General features: G+C 38.1%; 1 protein-coding gene across 1 annotated transcript; it reads left to right on the plus strand.

Moving 5' to 3' along the window:
* The first annotated feature begins 1010 nt into the window (after positions 1-1010).
* snrpc (small nuclear ribonucleoprotein polypeptide C) lies at positions 1011-10832 on the plus strand. The gene is made up of 6 exons (XM_085160322.1): positions 1011-1116; positions 5852-5894; positions 6019-6127; positions 7473-7532; positions 9462-9566; positions 10335-10832. The coding sequence occupies exons 1-6, from the start codon at positions 1109-1111 to the stop codon at positions 10457-10459; spliced, it is 450 nt and encodes a 149-aa protein (XP_085016448.1). The 5' UTR covers positions 1011-1108; the 3' UTR covers positions 10460-10832.
* Positions 10833-17031: the final 6199 nt, after the last annotated feature.

The following is a 17031-nucleotide window of genomic DNA, read 5'->3' on the forward strand; positions in this document are numbered from 1 at the left end:
ACTTTTTCAATTATCAAAACTCACTTTTTTAAAGATGTACTTTTCCTTAACCTTTCTATGAAGTGATTATGCTTGAAAGCAAAATTCAACATACAGGAAAGAAATATATAAATCAATAACGATCTGTATATATCATTTACATATATCAAATTTTCACAGTTTAACAATAACTGTTAACCATGTACCTAATCTTTTATCTATTCACATAATCATATTTTATGTATCAATGTCATGCTTCAAAATCCCTATTTTTCAATTTTATAAATGGTAAATGAATACAAAGTTTTAAAAAACTTGCGTTGTTCATTATCAATATAGGGGGTTATATGAATATAGTGCTTTTGTCAACATTTCCTGTCCAGTGTCTTGGGAGAAATTAACACATTTATTTTATTTATGTTGGGGTCTTTATGTTTTTGTTTTGAACAACACTGAATCTACAACATACATGTAAATGGTGCCCTTTATCTGCACCACCTTCTTTTTTTTTAACTGGATTGCAAAATATAATTGTTTTATTATTGGTACAAATAATATGGTGGGTTTAAAAAATGTAATTAGTTTGTTTGTTTGAAAGTAGCTGATTTTGGTTGTAATTACGAATGTAATTAATGCAATTTACATGCAGGGGTAGTATGTACTGCTTAATAGTAATGGAAATCACTAAATGTCAAAAATGTATTATTGTACTTATTATTATTATTATTATTATTATTATTATTATTATTATTATTATTATTATTGTACTTTTCATCTACTGTATTTAAATCACAACTAACTTGTGAGTTCATCATTAACTAAAGAAAAAGCACAAACAACACAAACAAAATTCAATTCATGTCATTTGCAGTTAACAAACTACTAAATCTAATATATGGTTTTAGAAACTGGGTTAACAAGTTAAAGCCAATACATGCCACATACATGCTAATTTCTGACTTAAGCAATGGCTGTGATAACAACTAAATACCAACAGAAGAAGGAAAACCATGTAATTTTCCATAACACGATTTTAGGCGGAACTAAAGTTGTGTAGGTCTCCATATCTTGTCGGAACGCTTATTGGGAGCACCGGCGTCGCGCTTTCTGGTGGAGGTTGCCGTGAAACATGCCGAAGTAAGTTCACATACAATTTGTTTTTACTGATAAGTCTTTTACCTATTTCGTTTAACAGCATTGGTGTGCGTTTGTATTTAAATTAAGTAAGAATTGGTGGTAAGAAAAACCCTGGAGATTAATAACCGGGGTATGCTCAGACCGAGGCTGTAAGCTGTGTCTGGGCTCTGGCTATTTGCTGGAGCGAAAGCTAACATAAACGTTTAGCAGCAAATATTGACGGATAGTGAAGTCATGGGTCTGTGATATTGAATAGATCAGTCTCTCAGTGGTTTCCATTGAGGCTAACGTAACTTGGGTAATACGCTTAACAAATATCTAAACTACAGAGCAATTCGCTGTTTTGTTCGAGTTTTCTCGCGGTTCCTAATGGTCCAACAAACAAATGTGTATTTAGTTCAAACTTTTCATTGCTTTTTCGCGCAGAATTACAGTGGTGTTTGCCTTTTTTAAAATTCAGAAAATATTTACATGTAGAAACGTGGTCTGGTATTAGATTAAAGATCTTGTTGACACATATTAACATTATTTTACTTCCAAGGTGAATAGAGGGAAACCAGCTGCAAAGCTCTCCATAACAAATAAGTGAGACTATTAAGATTATCATCACTTTTTGGCATGAATTTTCCTCATCATAAAATCACTTTTTTAAATTATACTTTTCAATTTTATATTAACTAAAATTAGTGAGTCATCTGGCCCGAGAATATCATATCTATTTCTGAAAAATAAGAATAATGTAAACATTTCTTGCATGACCACATAAGTATACATGCTATGCTTTGTGAAAGGTAAATATTTCCTTTTCATGTAGGGCATCTCAAAATCTAGCTGGACATTTTCTAACACCTGCATGGAGCATATGTTACTTAAAAATGCATTCTCCTTTACAACACACTTCTAATATACAAAAGGATATATTAGAGGGAATATTTTGTGTAGTGGTGATTTGAGCTGACATGTGACATGGTGTTACCCTGTTGGAAAACTGTGGTTTTTAAAGGGCTGGACATTACTCAGGTACACCATGTTGTTTAAAGGTTGATTCAGTTTATTTGGATGCAGCATTTTCAGTGGGTGAATAGTTTAATTTCTCATCCATGCTTTTCCCACTTAAAAATGTTATGTACAGATGAACTCAATAAACCTTATGGGATTTCCTTACCTGGATTATTGACCATCAAACCGTGAACCATTGATACAAGGCAGGTTGGATCCAGCACTTCATGCTGCTTCCACCAGTCTCTGACCGTTCAAATATCACAACAGAAGTAGCGACCGTCAGACCAGAAAACATATTTTCAATCTTTTGTCTGCCAAGGCAACGGTTTGGTGTGAATTGTTGCCTCATTTTCCTGTTCTTAGCAGACTTTAGTGACACCCTGTATGGTCTTCTTTTGCTGTAGTCCATCTGCTTCAAGGTTTGATGTGCTGAGCATCCCAAGAAAATCAAACCAGCCTGCCTGGCACCAACAACCATGTCATGTATAATATAAAACTTAACCAATTCCACATGACAAAATGCACTGAGTTGGTTCCATGTGATTAGCCTATTAAATTTATCTACTTTGTTTGCATTGTTGAGCAGACATAAAGTGGCCAGTGAGTGTATAAGAGTACCAGCTCTATGTTGTTGATATTAGGGGTGGGTTTAAACAATTGATTTCTCTGATTCAAATCAATTATAGTTTGAATAATGCAATATCTATTCATTAAATCCTAATTGGATTTTTTAAATTAGAGCAGGGCAAAAATATTTATCACAATATACATTTGAAAATTTGCGATAACGATATAACTGACAATATAATTGACACTAGACAAAATACTTTACAACTCCACAACTTTATTAGTGCAAAAAAAAAACCCCATCAACATATTTTCACTTAAACAAGCAGCTGTTTTTTATGTAATGATAATAATGGATTGGATTTATATAGCGCTTTTCAAGGCACCTAAAGCGCTTTACAATGCCACTATAGAGATTGAAAATGTGACGTCATTCAAGGGTAAAACCGCAAAGAATTCTGGGAACTCGTGGCAAGAGGTACTAGCGCACGCAGGCTTTCAATTGAAATCAGTTACACAGTGATAAAAAGAAACACAAAAAACTGTCAAGAAGCTGTTGTATTATTAACTGCAATAGCCGGTCGCATGACAGCCATGAAGCCGACGGGTAAAGAGATCGTTTTTTTTTTTATCGGATTATGTCGTTGAAGAGAAATTATTCGAGCCATGTTTCCGAAGTAAAAAGAGGCGACAGATGGCCTGGATTGCAGCCATTCAAAGACCAAATATAACGTCCCAGAACACTCCAGCTCACAGGTTAGTCTGCTCCAAGCATTTCCACAAAGGTCAGTGTTTTGTAGTAGTTAATACGTCATTTTTCTTAACATAATTGGTGATATAGGTTACAAGCAAGTCTGGCGCTGAACAGAAATTGTGGCGCTATGCTATCACTAATTGCCCAGTACGATTACAGCATACAATATTATTGTCACTGCTACATTTCTGTAATGCGAACCAGAAATTATTTCCACTACTAATTAATTACCGTTGAGCTCAAAGGTCCTATTAGTAAACGGTTAATGAATGTGTATTTATGAAGACGATTTGTGAGACTGGTAAACTTATGATACATACGATGGTCTTTCGTTCTACACGGTGCATTTCATGGTCCTGTACCCATCCGTCGGTAAACTGTACCTGGGCTTGTTGCAGTGACCTGAAGTTACTGAACTTCATGAGTGTATGCACTCACTCCAAGAAGCGTATAATTATAAATATGAGCGTGGTGAAAGTTGGGCAGCACGCTAACGTATTTTGTCCACTCTGTGTGCTCGTAAGGGTCTAACCCTTTCACTCCTTTGATTTTTTCCTCGTATCTTTTCTTTGCCTTTTCATCAAGTCTGTCTTTGTACGGACCGGCATTGTTCTCCTTTGTTTTGTACATAACTTTTTTGGGGGGCAAAGAAAAAGCAAGAAGGTATTGGAACTGGAGAATGAACGTTTTGCGGTGCTGCAAATGCTTGCATTTGATGCGGTACTTGGATTGTTTTGCCACGAGTTACCGGCATGCAATGTGCGAAAGTCACGTGGTCTGTCAATCTCTATTCATTCACTCTCGCATTCACACACTGGTGGAGGCAAGCTACGGTTGTAGCCACAGCTGCCCTGGGGCAGACTGACAGAAGCGAGGCTGCCATATCGCGCCATCGGCCCCTCTGGCCAACACCAGTAGGCGGTAGGTGAAGTGTCTTGCCCAAGGACACAACGACCGAGACTGTCCGGGCCGGGGCTCGAACCGGCAACCTTCCGGTTACAAGACGAACTGCCAACTCTTTGAGTCGCCCAACTCCAATGTGCATTGGAGTTATATAAAAATTTAACAGTGCAAATGCAAATTCCTTGCTGACAGTTTAACCAAAAGGCATTTCCAGTGGAAATTGGCTGACATATCCTCAGCATAACCATGTAGAATATCCACAAAACTTAAGAGGTTATACACACACAATACGGTAATATTATGTTGAAGCACAGTACGTATCACTCCGCGAGGCTCCTGCCTACGATGGCCGTAATGCTCCGACAATCCATCAAGCGGTGCGGGTTTGTAGCTTAGCAAAGTTGTACTAAAACATTTGACAGATTTTCCAGCATCGTGTACCACATAAAATTGTTTCGAGGTCAGTAAACACAACAAGAATTCATACATAAGGCACACAGGATTATAAGGGGCACTGCCAATTTTCAGAAAAATCAAAGGATTTGTTTTAAGTGTGTCATATTTTCCAAAAAACACAGTAATAATGACGGCCCGCTAGCATGCGCTACCAAATACAGAGCTTTGTTGTGTATCTGACGGACGAAAGCTAAACCAGTTCCACACCACTGAAGTTGCAGCATTTTTACAAACCAATTCTGGTTCATCCGTTTCATTCAATGATCCGCTTTCGCCCTTCTCATTCTCCGTCACCACCATGCTTTTTTCCTCCATGTGCGTATGAAAACAAAGGCACTGCGCATGCGCGTTTGACCCATAATCTATCGCGATATTTCATTTTCTTATCGTTGCCCGACATTATACCGGTATTACCGTGAACGGTATGATATGGCCCAGCCCTATTTTAAATATACATGTATTTTGCCAGAAACACCAGAATTTCAGGTTAAAGCTCACAAAACTATTAAAAAAAAAAAAAAAAAACGCATTCTATTTGTTTGTTTTTATTTTGTTTTTATTTTATTTATTATTTTCACAAAATGACCTCCGGCAACAAAGCCAAATTTTTGCTCTTCAGTATTGAAGAAATTAAACCTTTACAAATTATGCAAAATTTCAAAACGCTTAGCTGCGTCTCTAATAAAACCTCTGTAACTTTACCTTCAAAAGCATAAGGTAATGTTCATATGTTGATTCATGGTTTTTGTCTGTTGTTGATCTACTGCAGAATATTTTTAAAGGTGTCATCTGCTATTAAATGCCAGGACAGGAAAATCTCCTTCATGTTCTTCTGTATTTTATCCTCAGTTACTTTGACACAAATGCAAGTCTCACAAGTGTCAGCTTTGGTTTTTATACATAGATATAGAAATATGGATATGTACTGATAAATGATCAGAATTATAATATTTCCGATTGGTCGTATTTAAAAGGTCTGGATTTAAAAAAAAAAAAAAAAAAAAAAAGTTAACCTCTGTTTTTTGTTGTTGTTTTTTTTTTTAAAATCCTCAGGTTTTACTGTGACTACTGTGATACCTACCTTACACATGATTCGGTAAGTTTTGTTGTATCAAATCAAATTGTTGAAAGGTGCGTGTGCGTGTGCGTGTGCGTGTGCGCGCGTGTGTGTTTTCTCTTCCAGTTAAATATTTCATGGTTTTACTCTGTTTCTGTTTAAGCCGTCAGTGAGGAAAACCCACTGCAGTGGTCGAAAGCACAAGGAAAATGTGAAAGATTACTACCAGAAATGGATGGAAGAGCAAGCACAGAGTCTGATTGATAAAACAAGTAAGAATATTATTGTCTGAATGTCTTGTGTCAAGAATAAAATTACTACAGGCTTTGGTTTGAGGTAAGATTAGGAAGCTTGAGTCATAGTCTCCTGATGACAAAACATGTTTTGATCAGGGGAGAAACTCTGTTCTGACTCTGAGCTCTTTTGAATACAGATCACTTGTCCAACAAACCCATCTTAAATGTGAAAGTGCCGTCTAGTGGCAGCATCAGTGATGTTTTTATTTGCTTGTACAGTGGTCCCTCTTCCTTGCGTTCTAAAAATAACCTGCGATAGGTGAAATCCGTAGCCAACTTTATTTTTTACTGTTATTTTAGATGTTTTAAGGCTGTAAAACCCCTCATTACACACACTTTTCTTAGACAGGCAAGAAGATTTTCCCGCTTTTCTCTCTTGTTTAAACACCCTCAAAGTTCAAATCTCCGTAGAAAAATAAGTCCAGTATTATATTATAACTTCTACCTTCCTTTAGCATGTCCAGAAGTCCAACTTTTTGTGCGATGGTTAGCATCTTCCTCTGCCTTTTGGGTGCTACTGCAGGTGCCTTTGACGGTGCAAAACGTTTCGTCGACATTGTTGTGCTTGTTGGGGAGAAAACTTGCAAACATACAGTACAGCACTTCAGAGTCACACTGCTAGTGATCAAAGATTTATTTAAATTTAACAAGCTGAACGCATTCTGTACTGGGCAGGTGACACGGCATGGCAGAGATTGTTTGATGATGGTCTACAGCCGATCAGGACGCAGAACACAATGCACTGTAATTTAAAAATAAATAAATAAATAAATAAAAAAGCATGCAAAATTGCACAAAAAAAAACATGAACCGCGTTATAGCAAGGGACCACTGTACAGCAAACCGTCTATATGCTTAATGTGGGCACCGCATGCTCTTTCTTTTCCATATTTAGTAAGCTGGTTTAGAGGCAGACAGTAAAAGCCTGTTACATATCCCACACGGGCATGCTTTTGCACTCATGTAGGATATCCAAGTTCTCTGCTTAACCAGTGGGCTCTATACACCAGCTTACTTGGGCCTCTGAGATTACTTACCACTAATCCATATATAAAATGCAAAGCTCATGAGTGTTTTTGTCCACTATGAAGGAATCTGTTGTTTTACAGACTAAGTTCTTCTTTGTGGCTTTTAAACATGATTTTGTTTTTTGAAGTCACTTTTATGTTACTTCCTCTCCCATTTAAAAAGATCCCATTTGTTGGACTCCATATGTAGAGCATTGCACTGACGTTAGATTGGGATCTGCACAGGATTCATAATCTTCATGAAAAATGTCTTTTTTTTTTTGTGTTTTTAATTTAGTCTTTTCTGCCAACAGCGGCCGCATTTCAACAGGGAAAGATTCCTCCCACACCGTTCCCAGGTGGCCCTCCCCCAGGTGAGTCCATCTTTACACTTGGTACTAATTTAATTAACCAACCATAACACGGACACTGGCTTTTTATAAATTCATAACCATATGGGAAATTCTGTTAACATTTTCTTTTTAATTGGAGGTTGAATGAAGTGCATTTCACTAGACTAACAAGGAGCCATACACGTGGAGCTTTAGCAGTCATATCCACAGGATAACTAACAATTAATTTGCATGAGTAAAGCATCTCATGACATGAAAAAAAAAAATGCAGTATTTTTATATATACAGTATATATATTTCCTGAAAGCTGGATTTATGACTCAGGTTGGGATTGCTTAAACGTGTATTAAGTCCAGACTATGTGCCAATTATCAGCGTTTTAAAGCTTTTAAATAAGAGCCTTTGTATTCAGCATCTAAACTTATTACATGCATCTAGCGTGTATGCTAGAGATGCATCTGACCCTGTGAGATCAGACAAAAGCACACATTCCTTAAGTAATGTCAGATTGAGTTCATATGTAACTAGTGCCTGTAAAGTTGAGTAAATTCACTTCAAGGTGCTTCTTGGGTAGCGCTTGCAGGAGGCACAACATGATGTGCCTCCTGCAAGTGCTATCCAAGAAGCACCATTTGCTTATATTATTGTATTATTGCCAGTAGTGAGAATGCATCTGAAGCAGATTGTCTCTTGTTGTGTGTTTATGTCCAAGGAAGGGCAACTACGAGCAATTTCTCAGTGTTGTGTGAAAATAAATTAAGATGAAATTGAGCTACGATGTGAGTCACTGATTTGCTGATATTTATTTATTTATTTATGGTAAATAAAATGTTGTTTTGTTTTTTAAATTCCAAATTGTGGTAAAACTGTGACCACAAACCTGCACGACAAAGTTAATGGTAAACATATGTTGAGTCACCCCCACTCTGACTGTGGCAACTCTAATCACGTAAATTAATAAATAGTTTATTAATGTTTATTAATCTTGTGGTGGCAAGATGTTAAGAGGCCGTCCACCATCATCCACCACTGCAGCCCTAACAGACAGCAGCAGCTCTTTCTCTGTTAGTGTAGGTTGAAAACAAGCAAAGTGGGAGGTAAAAGAAACGATAGTTGAACATACTGGTGTGGTTCTGCAGTACTTTAACCTAGAAATAAACAGTTGCATGTTTGGTTTACTTCCAACACGGCAGTGTGTAACCATATTCTGCACAGTTGTGTGCAGATTAGCCTGCAAGGAAAGATGGCTACTGGTGCTAGCACTAACATTAGCATAGGCAAACTGTTAGGTGTTATGCACAGTGTAAAGTAGCACACTTATCAGTGAGATTTAAAAACCCTGAATTTAATACTGAATAATGTAATTATTAGTTATTAAATGCTGCTTAAATACACATCCATTATTTTTAACATGTTTAACCTCATACATTAGCTGGTACTCTATTTTGGCTGTATGCCGAGTGTTGTCTTTTAGAAAAATTGACTAGTCTATTTTTCCCCCCACCAGGAAGCACCTCGCTTCAATTATTTTATGATTTCCAGGAGTGAGAATGCATCTAAGCGAACGGTCGCCTGCTGTGGTGCTACAGGGAAACTCTTTAAAATTTCCCTACATTGAGCTCATGCGTGAAAATGAATTAAGGGGAACAACAAAACTGACAATCACAAGTTTGTAGATTTATTGATCAAAGAGAAGGAGGGAAAAAAAACAACGTCAAAGATTATGATGATAAAACTGCGACCAATAAAACGATCCCTTAGAGCTGTAGTGAGCATAAGCTTTGTCTGTTGTTGGATATTTGTTTTCTCTTGTTGGTCAGATATCACTGTAAATGAGGCTCTTTGCATATACTGTGATTCACTCGATGGGATTTGACATGTAAATTTCTGTGCACTTGTACAGAGTCTTAACATTAATTGTGCACTGGCATTTTTCTGTCTCAAATGCAGCTGGTCCTCCTCGTCCAGGCATGCTACCAACACCCCCAATGGGAGGTCCTCCAATGATGCCTATGATGGGGCCTCCACCACATGGCATGATGCCTGGTGGGCCTGGTAAGAAACATTTTTCCTTATTTATTTTTTTTCTTTTTTAAACCCCAACAGTTGTTGTTGTTTTAACTTCTGTTTCTTTTAAATCTTACTGCCAATACTACAGCATTGTAAATAAGAATGTGCTATAAATGCCTTGGCTGGTTAAGTGAAGGAGTCATTAAATTTGTTGCACCATCTTGTGATACAATTTGGTATTACCTGAAGGTGTGGCCTGGCCCTAGGTCCATTTTTAATTGATATTTATTCAACATGATACAGAAACATTTGAACATAGTCATAGTTGTAAAGTCATTTTAAAAGTTTTAGACTTACTGTGTGTGAATGTGTGTGTGAATGGGTGGATGACTGAATGTGTAAAGCACTTTGGGGTCCTTAGGGACTAGTAAAGTGCTATACAAATACTTACCATTTACTGTTGTTAAACAAGGTTGTGTTCATAAGCAATGACCACACATGCAGATGAAGCTGTTGACCACACAGGGTTATTTAAACATTTATTTATTATTGTATTGTGTGTGAATTCTCTTTCCTGATTGGCAGCCTTTCTTTTGCTTTTATATCACTGTAAAATCAATATTTTTTTGAATCAGTTTTGGCAAAATTAAAATATCTTAAGCAATCACACATTTCTGTGCCTTGGTGGCCCGATGAGACAGAAGACAAGGAGGTTATTTGAAAAAGTCTGTCAGTGCACTGATGTGGGCGTTTGGGCAAACTGGTGTAATGAATAATACCTAAAGCTGCGTATGCCATCAACATTACATCTAGGAGGCATGAGGCCACCAATGGGAGGACCCATGCAGATGATGCCAGGACCACCAAACATGATGCGTCATCCTCGACCGATGATGATGCCGCCAGTGAGGCCGGGCATGATGAGACCAGACAGATAAGGCCGAGTGGACTTTGTGCTTTGTTTGTTTCCATGAAGAGCCACTGTGTACGGAGGACACTTGGCTTAAACTCTTTTTATTTTTTTTAAAGCCTGCTCAGCCTGTCTTCAACCTTGAACATACATTTCAATTATGTCATTTCTGTATAAATACTTCATTTCCTGGTATTTATGACAATATCCATACAAATGTTGTCATTTTGAAGTGTATGATTGGAAGAACTTTTTTTTTTTCTCACTGATATTCAACGAACACATAAGAGAAGCAGGTTTGATTTGACAATGTTCATCACTAAGGTTTTGCTTTGTTTTAGATTTTAAATGTTTTTGTACTTTGTTACAATGGTTGGAGGAATAAAATGTTGATTTAAAAACCTCTTTCCTTGTAATTATTTAAACCTTTATGTTCAGACTCTAAGCCAAGCCAGTATTAAAGCATTCACTTTATCAATCAAAAATTGTAATAAAACTCGTAATGTTTCCTCTGTACAACACCACTGTTGATTGTAAGTCAGTCACGATCTAACAATTTCTGTAGTATTAACTGATGGGATTTTAACTGATGTGTGATTTTCAGAGGCTCAATTTGATTGGACAAAACAATCATTTTTAATATAGGCCATGCTTTTAATACTATGAAAATCATTTGCAGTCAGTGACTAGTTGAAATCTACAGCTCATGGACATCACTAAATGCTGTTACCTGCCAGGCCTGGCAGAGCAAAGCTGCAATTTCCAAATATACCAGTATTTGTTCCTGATCCCTTGAATTAAAGCTGAAATATTGCCTTAATATTTCAGCTTTAATATTTCAGACTCTGTGCTTATAATTTGAATTTGTACAGCATACTTTGTGCAGAAAATATTTAAAACTTTATGCGATAGGAATCAAGGCAATTCACAGTATCTGTACACCATAACACAACAAAGATAGTGAAGAATGTGGAACATTTAGGAGCTAAAAAGTAGATCAATTCAGTTCAATATGTTTTTCTTTTTACTAAAGAGTTTTATTCACAACAGTCACTTCAAGGTGCTTAATAATGTGAGGAAAGACCCTACAATAACACAGAGAAACCCCAACAATCAGACCACCCTCTATGAACAAGCATGTTGGCGACAGTGGGAAGGATAAACTCTGTTTCAACAGGAAGAAACAAAGCCAGGCTCAGGGAGGGGCAGCCATGGGGAGAGTAAGAGATTATTAGTAACTCACAATTAAATACAGAGAGGTATAAACATACGGTGAGTTAAAAGGAGCGAGAGAAGAAAAAACAGTGCATCACGGAAATTCCCCAGCTGCCTAAGTCTAATGCAGCGTAACTAAGAGAGGATTCCAGGTCCCCTGATCCAGATTTAACTATATGCTTTATCGAAAAGCAAAGTTTTGAGCCTAATCTTAAAAGTAGAGAAGGTCTGTCTCTTGAATCCAAGCTGGAAGCTGGTTCTAGGGAAGAGGAGCCTAAAAGCTGAAGGCTCTGCCTCCCATTCTACTTTTAGATACCATAGGAGGTAACATAGGTAAGCCCGCAGTCTGAGAGAAAAGTGCTCTATTGGGGTGATACAAAAGCAGCTGGGCAGCAGTACAACTCAAATGTATTTTTAATGTTTATTTGAAAAGGGACAATGCACATTAATTAACGTGAGCACTTGAGCCCATCATTTAAATGCCCCAGATGTAGCCATACACAGTAATTATCATCTGCAGTCCCTGATGGGTTGATGGTATTTCTAAAAAGCAACAAAGCTAAAAATGCAAAAACATCTTTGCATAGATAGGTGCAGCTGAAGCATTTGGATTAAACAAAGATTAAAGACCACTAATATAGCTCACATGCCCAAAACCCCTGTTATTAAACACTAATTTAGATTATGGCAATGTTGTTTTATACATTTGGAAAAAGAGTTGACAGATTTTTATTTCCTGAATGTTCCAGTCAACCCTTTGCTAACGGGTTTGGCATATGAACTCAAGTAGGTGACACAGAGCCGGTATATCTGCCTAGATATTGCTTTATGGATCCTTTTAAAATTAAACTGTGTCTTTGAAATTAAAGCTCATAGTTGGCAGCTGAATGTTGTTTTGAGCTGCTGACAGAATTACATGGTGTGGATTGTGTGTGTGTTCAAAAATGGATTTGACACAGCATCGCTCAAAAGAAAAAAAAGTGCTTCTGCTCTCAAAAGAGGAAAAGCGGAAAACTAGAATGCAATTATTGCGACTGTAATACACTCTGAACTCTACCTGCTCGTGTCCCGGTTTGTTATTCGACGCAAACATTTAGAGAATTTTAAACCAGAAATTGTAGAAAGAAGTTTCAAGGTTTGCCCCTCCCGTACGTGGTTCATCCTACATGCGAGGGGCACGTTGTCTCAGCCTGCAGGTATTAATGTGTTGGTTAATGTGTTAGCCTCTCTCAGCATTGCAAGCAGAGAAACACAACAGATGGATATTTCTAATACTGTTTCACAAGACAAATGAGAAAGTTCACCCACCCTCATTAGTTTACTCAGTCAAGCATGTTTGAAGAATTACAGCTCTTACATAAGAATCTGCAGCAGCTAGTGAATCATTATCTCAGCTGACATTTGTATCTTCCATGCCTTGCAAGAATTCACTTCTGTCCTCTAGCTGGGCTCTAACCTCCCTATCCGTTAACACAAACCTCTGCCCATAGTTATGAAATTTTCTCAACAGATGGAGCTAGAGAGTCGTAATGCTTTCCAATTAGAGCCAAGACACTGGAATGATGTGCAGTGACTGATTTTTGTGCTTCCATGAACTGTCAAATTTCTTTGTATCTCACACTCCCAGAGGACATTTATGTGGCTTTATGGTTTAGGAAATTTCTAGGCCACGTACAAAAAAGAAACAAATTTGTTGGGGGGCAATAGCCATATGCTTCACGCTGCGTTTGCCAATTTATAGACTTGCAGAGCAGAGGGAAGGCATTGTAAAGACAATCCAAACTGTTACAGTGCTGTGCACCACATCAGATAACTTTGGGGAGCTGTCAGTTATGCATGGTGTAAATTGTAATCTTCAAAGAGACTCTGATAGATTACATGCATTCTTTAGGCCACTCTAAAGGATAGATTTCATTAAGTGTCCTATAAACATTCAGTCTCCACATCAGTGAGACAGAAATAAAACCATGTTAATGCACATTTTATGCATACGTCGAGCATAGGCGGATGCCCCTGTGTCATCTGAAATCCACAGACTCTTTATGAATATTCAATCCAGCCATGAAGTGGAGCGTTGCCCTGAAGGGGAGGAAGTGGAGTGGCGAAAAGTGTTTATGATTAGAGCTCAGGAGTTGAGGAAATCATGAGAAATATGTATTATAATGAAATCTACAGAAGCAAAGCAGCTCGTGAGCATCCACCGCATTGTCGGGTTGAGTGAAATTAGGCCCTGAAAAAAACATTTATGCAGAGATATTTTCAACAATGCAGGCAAAGGGAGCTTCGGGAGAAAGTATTCCCTTGATGTTTCCATCACTGGAGCTCTGTTTTGCACTATAAAACACTATCATATACACTCACTGACCACTTTGTTCGGTACAACTTGCCAGCACCAGGTTAGAACATATGTCAGGGAGTGAATCTCCCAAGATATCAGACTTTGCATTTTTAGTTCATATATAACAAACAACACTGCTCATTAAGAAGTAAATCTGAAAGTGAAATTTTTACTTTAGTTGTAACAAACTCACCAATATCTGAGTTGCACATCGGCAAAACGTGAAACTGCATTACAAACAGGGAAAACAAAACAGACCTCCTGAATTTATTTACTCAGCTGATATGCAACAGTGTGAAATAAATTCAATTACTTTTTTTTTTCTTTTTTTAAATCTCATTAGAGAAATAAATGGTGCTTTAGCCACTAAATTCAATAAATGTCACCAGTTAGGAGCTAACACTACCATTTGAAGCTGCACAGCTAGTGTTGGGTGTTTTTGTGGAACACACTTTAAAAACACAGTTTAAATCTATGTAGCTTTGGAGTTAGATTCCTATCTGCTCCATACCGCATGCCAAACTATCCTTAAGCAAGCTACTGAACCCCAAGTTGCTCTCTCATGGGTTCATCGAAGTGTGTATTCCAGTCTGTATAAAGAGTAGAAAAGCACTATATGAGAACCAGTCCACTTTAAACCAAAACAATGAGCTGAAAGGTGCTGCAGAGCTGTGCAAAGCTTCACAGTGTTGGGTTATAGTTCTCTGTGGGTTCATTGCAACAAACTTATTAATGTAAGGATGTTTAATTTATCTTGGTTAAATGTTTAACTTTATATTCTTTTGATGTTTGCTAACTCTTCTCATCTTTTTCCGTTTTTTACAGTGCAGCTCACATTCACCTTTTTGATATTCCTGTCACAAGTCAACGCATTAATGTCACGAATATCAACACTCAGAGCTCACAGAGAGGCACTCGGAAAGCTATTCTCTGCAGACCCCCAGACCCATTGGCGAGGCCTCAGCACAGAGGGGCTTAAGCAGAACTGCTGATAGATTAACCGTTCATACCAAACAGGTTAGACTGCGGCAGACAGCCAGCCACCTCCGCCCAGATTTACGCTCTTTGCAAGATAGTTTGGCTTCTGTATTCATGATGGTGCATCTCCTTTCACTCCCAGCATGCACTTGGCACTCTTTCCATCCAGCAGCCTTGGCTGAATAGAAAATAATAATCCCCTGACCAGCAATTCCTCTAAAACCATTTGGCTCATAACTGCATGTAGACCAGGGTGATGCTTCAGTACGGCATGCAGGGGATGATTGCACAGAGCTACTGGGTGGACTATTGATTAAAAGAATCAGGGAGAAAGAAAGCAGTCTGCAAGGCAAAGGTTTGGGTAGAGTTCTTCAATACCCCCTGTCTCTCCCTTTCCTCCTCCCTTTTGTCTCTTCCTCCAACTCTTCTACCGCCTCTCCTCCTCCTCCTCCCTCTTGCCTCATTCTCTCTGCTGCCCTGCTACCAACACTACTCTGTAATTTAATCCATTTAGTCATGGCTCCAGATCAATATCCATTTTCCTTGGCCTTAGGGAGAGCCTCTTGAATCTGCTTGTTTCAAACAGTGGTTGTGTTGGCCAGCAGGGGCTCCCGTGGGCCTGCTGGCTGATACAGATGTACTACACAACAGTATCTGGGAAAACAAAGCAAGGCTTGCATCTCATCTCTCACTCACCTCACATTTTAACCTGTGTTTTGTTCCACAACCTACACTTCTTCTAAGATTTCCTTCTTGATTACTCTAAACAATACTCTTCCTGAGAGATGATGAAATGCAACCCCTAGTTGGTTAGTAAATGAATGACACTGAATCAGATTCAATTAAAGCTAATTTGATGAGTGGACCGTGCCAGTGACCAGGAAGGAAGTTGGAATTATTATTTCTTCTCCCTCCAGGATTGATTTAGACCCACTGTCAGCACAGTGGAGCATACTGGGAAGTGAAGAGTATTTACTATTACTATACTGCACTGAGGAGATTCAATCATGAACAGCCTGTTAAAGTGTCCTTGAGCAAAATGACGACACGCCATCAGATAAATGTCTATATTTAGCTGAAGAACTAGTCATTCGCTGCCACTGGGCGAACATTTTGATCACACATAACATTGTTAGCTGCCCTGCTTCAGTATAAACTGTCTTAAGCCCACCCCACGGGTGCCACCGGCCAGCTGTACGCTCTGTGGACACTGACAGTGATTCTCCTTCACCTGTTGTGCATTGCCATGTTTTATAAATAACTGTGTGTTAAATATTCATCTGTTAGCATTTGCATACAAGTATTTTGCACTTTACAGATGAGTTTCATAAAGTCAAAAGGACAGCCAAATAATTTACCCAAAACTACTGATATGGTTGGAACTGTCAGACATTACTGCACTTAAAGTTAGTACAAAAAGGCCCGAATAAAACGCTACTCTCACCTGCCACTATGTTATTTATAGTTTAACTGCTCGTTAACAAAAATATCTAATCAGCCAGTCGCATAGCAACAACTTACTGCATTTAGGCATGTAGAAATGGTCAAGACAACCTGCTTGAAGTTCACTGAGTGAGGAAAAGTGATTTACGGTAAGTGACTTTGAACGTGGCATGCTTGTTGGTGACAGATGGCTTGGTCTGAGTATTTCAGAAACTGATGATTTACTTGGATTTTCTCACACAACCATCTCGAGTGTTTACAGAGAATGGTCCAAAAAGAGATAATATCCAGTGAGCAGAAGTTCTTGGGTTGAAAATACCTTGTTCATGGCAGAAGTCAAAGGAGAATAACCAGAAAGCTTTAAGCAGATAGGAAGGGATCGATTGTCAAATAAGCATTCGTAATACAATCAAGGTATGCAGAAGAGCGTCTTTGAACAAACCATATTGATCCATGAAATTTACAGCCATATTAAACACTATGTTCAAACTTTGTACCATAAAAGTTTCATGCAAATTCGAGACGGTCAAGCAGGAAATGCTCTAAAAATACTATCTGAGATGGATGGACCCAGTGATGCTTAGCAAGTGGTGTTGACTACGTTTACATTTGACTATTCAAGCATC

Source organism: Neolamprologus multifasciatus, chromosome 5 (assembly GCF_963576455.1).
Source record: "Neolamprologus multifasciatus chromosome 5, fNeoMul1.2, whole genome shotgun sequence".
Taxonomy (NCBI): domain Eukaryota; kingdom Metazoa; phylum Chordata; class Actinopteri; order Cichliformes; family Cichlidae; genus Neolamprologus; species Neolamprologus multifasciatus.

Bases quoted from the DNA above. Each gene is read 5' to 3' on its own strand.
- snrpc (XM_085160322.1), top strand. The intron at 5,895-6,018 runs GTAAGTTTTGTT...TTTCTGTTTAAG, and splicing joins CCTACCTTACACATGATTCG to CCGTCAGTGAGGAAAACCCA. The intron at 9,567-10,334 runs GTAAGAAACATT...CATTACATCTAG, and splicing joins CATGATGCCTGGTGGGCCTG to GAGGCATGAGGCCACCAATG.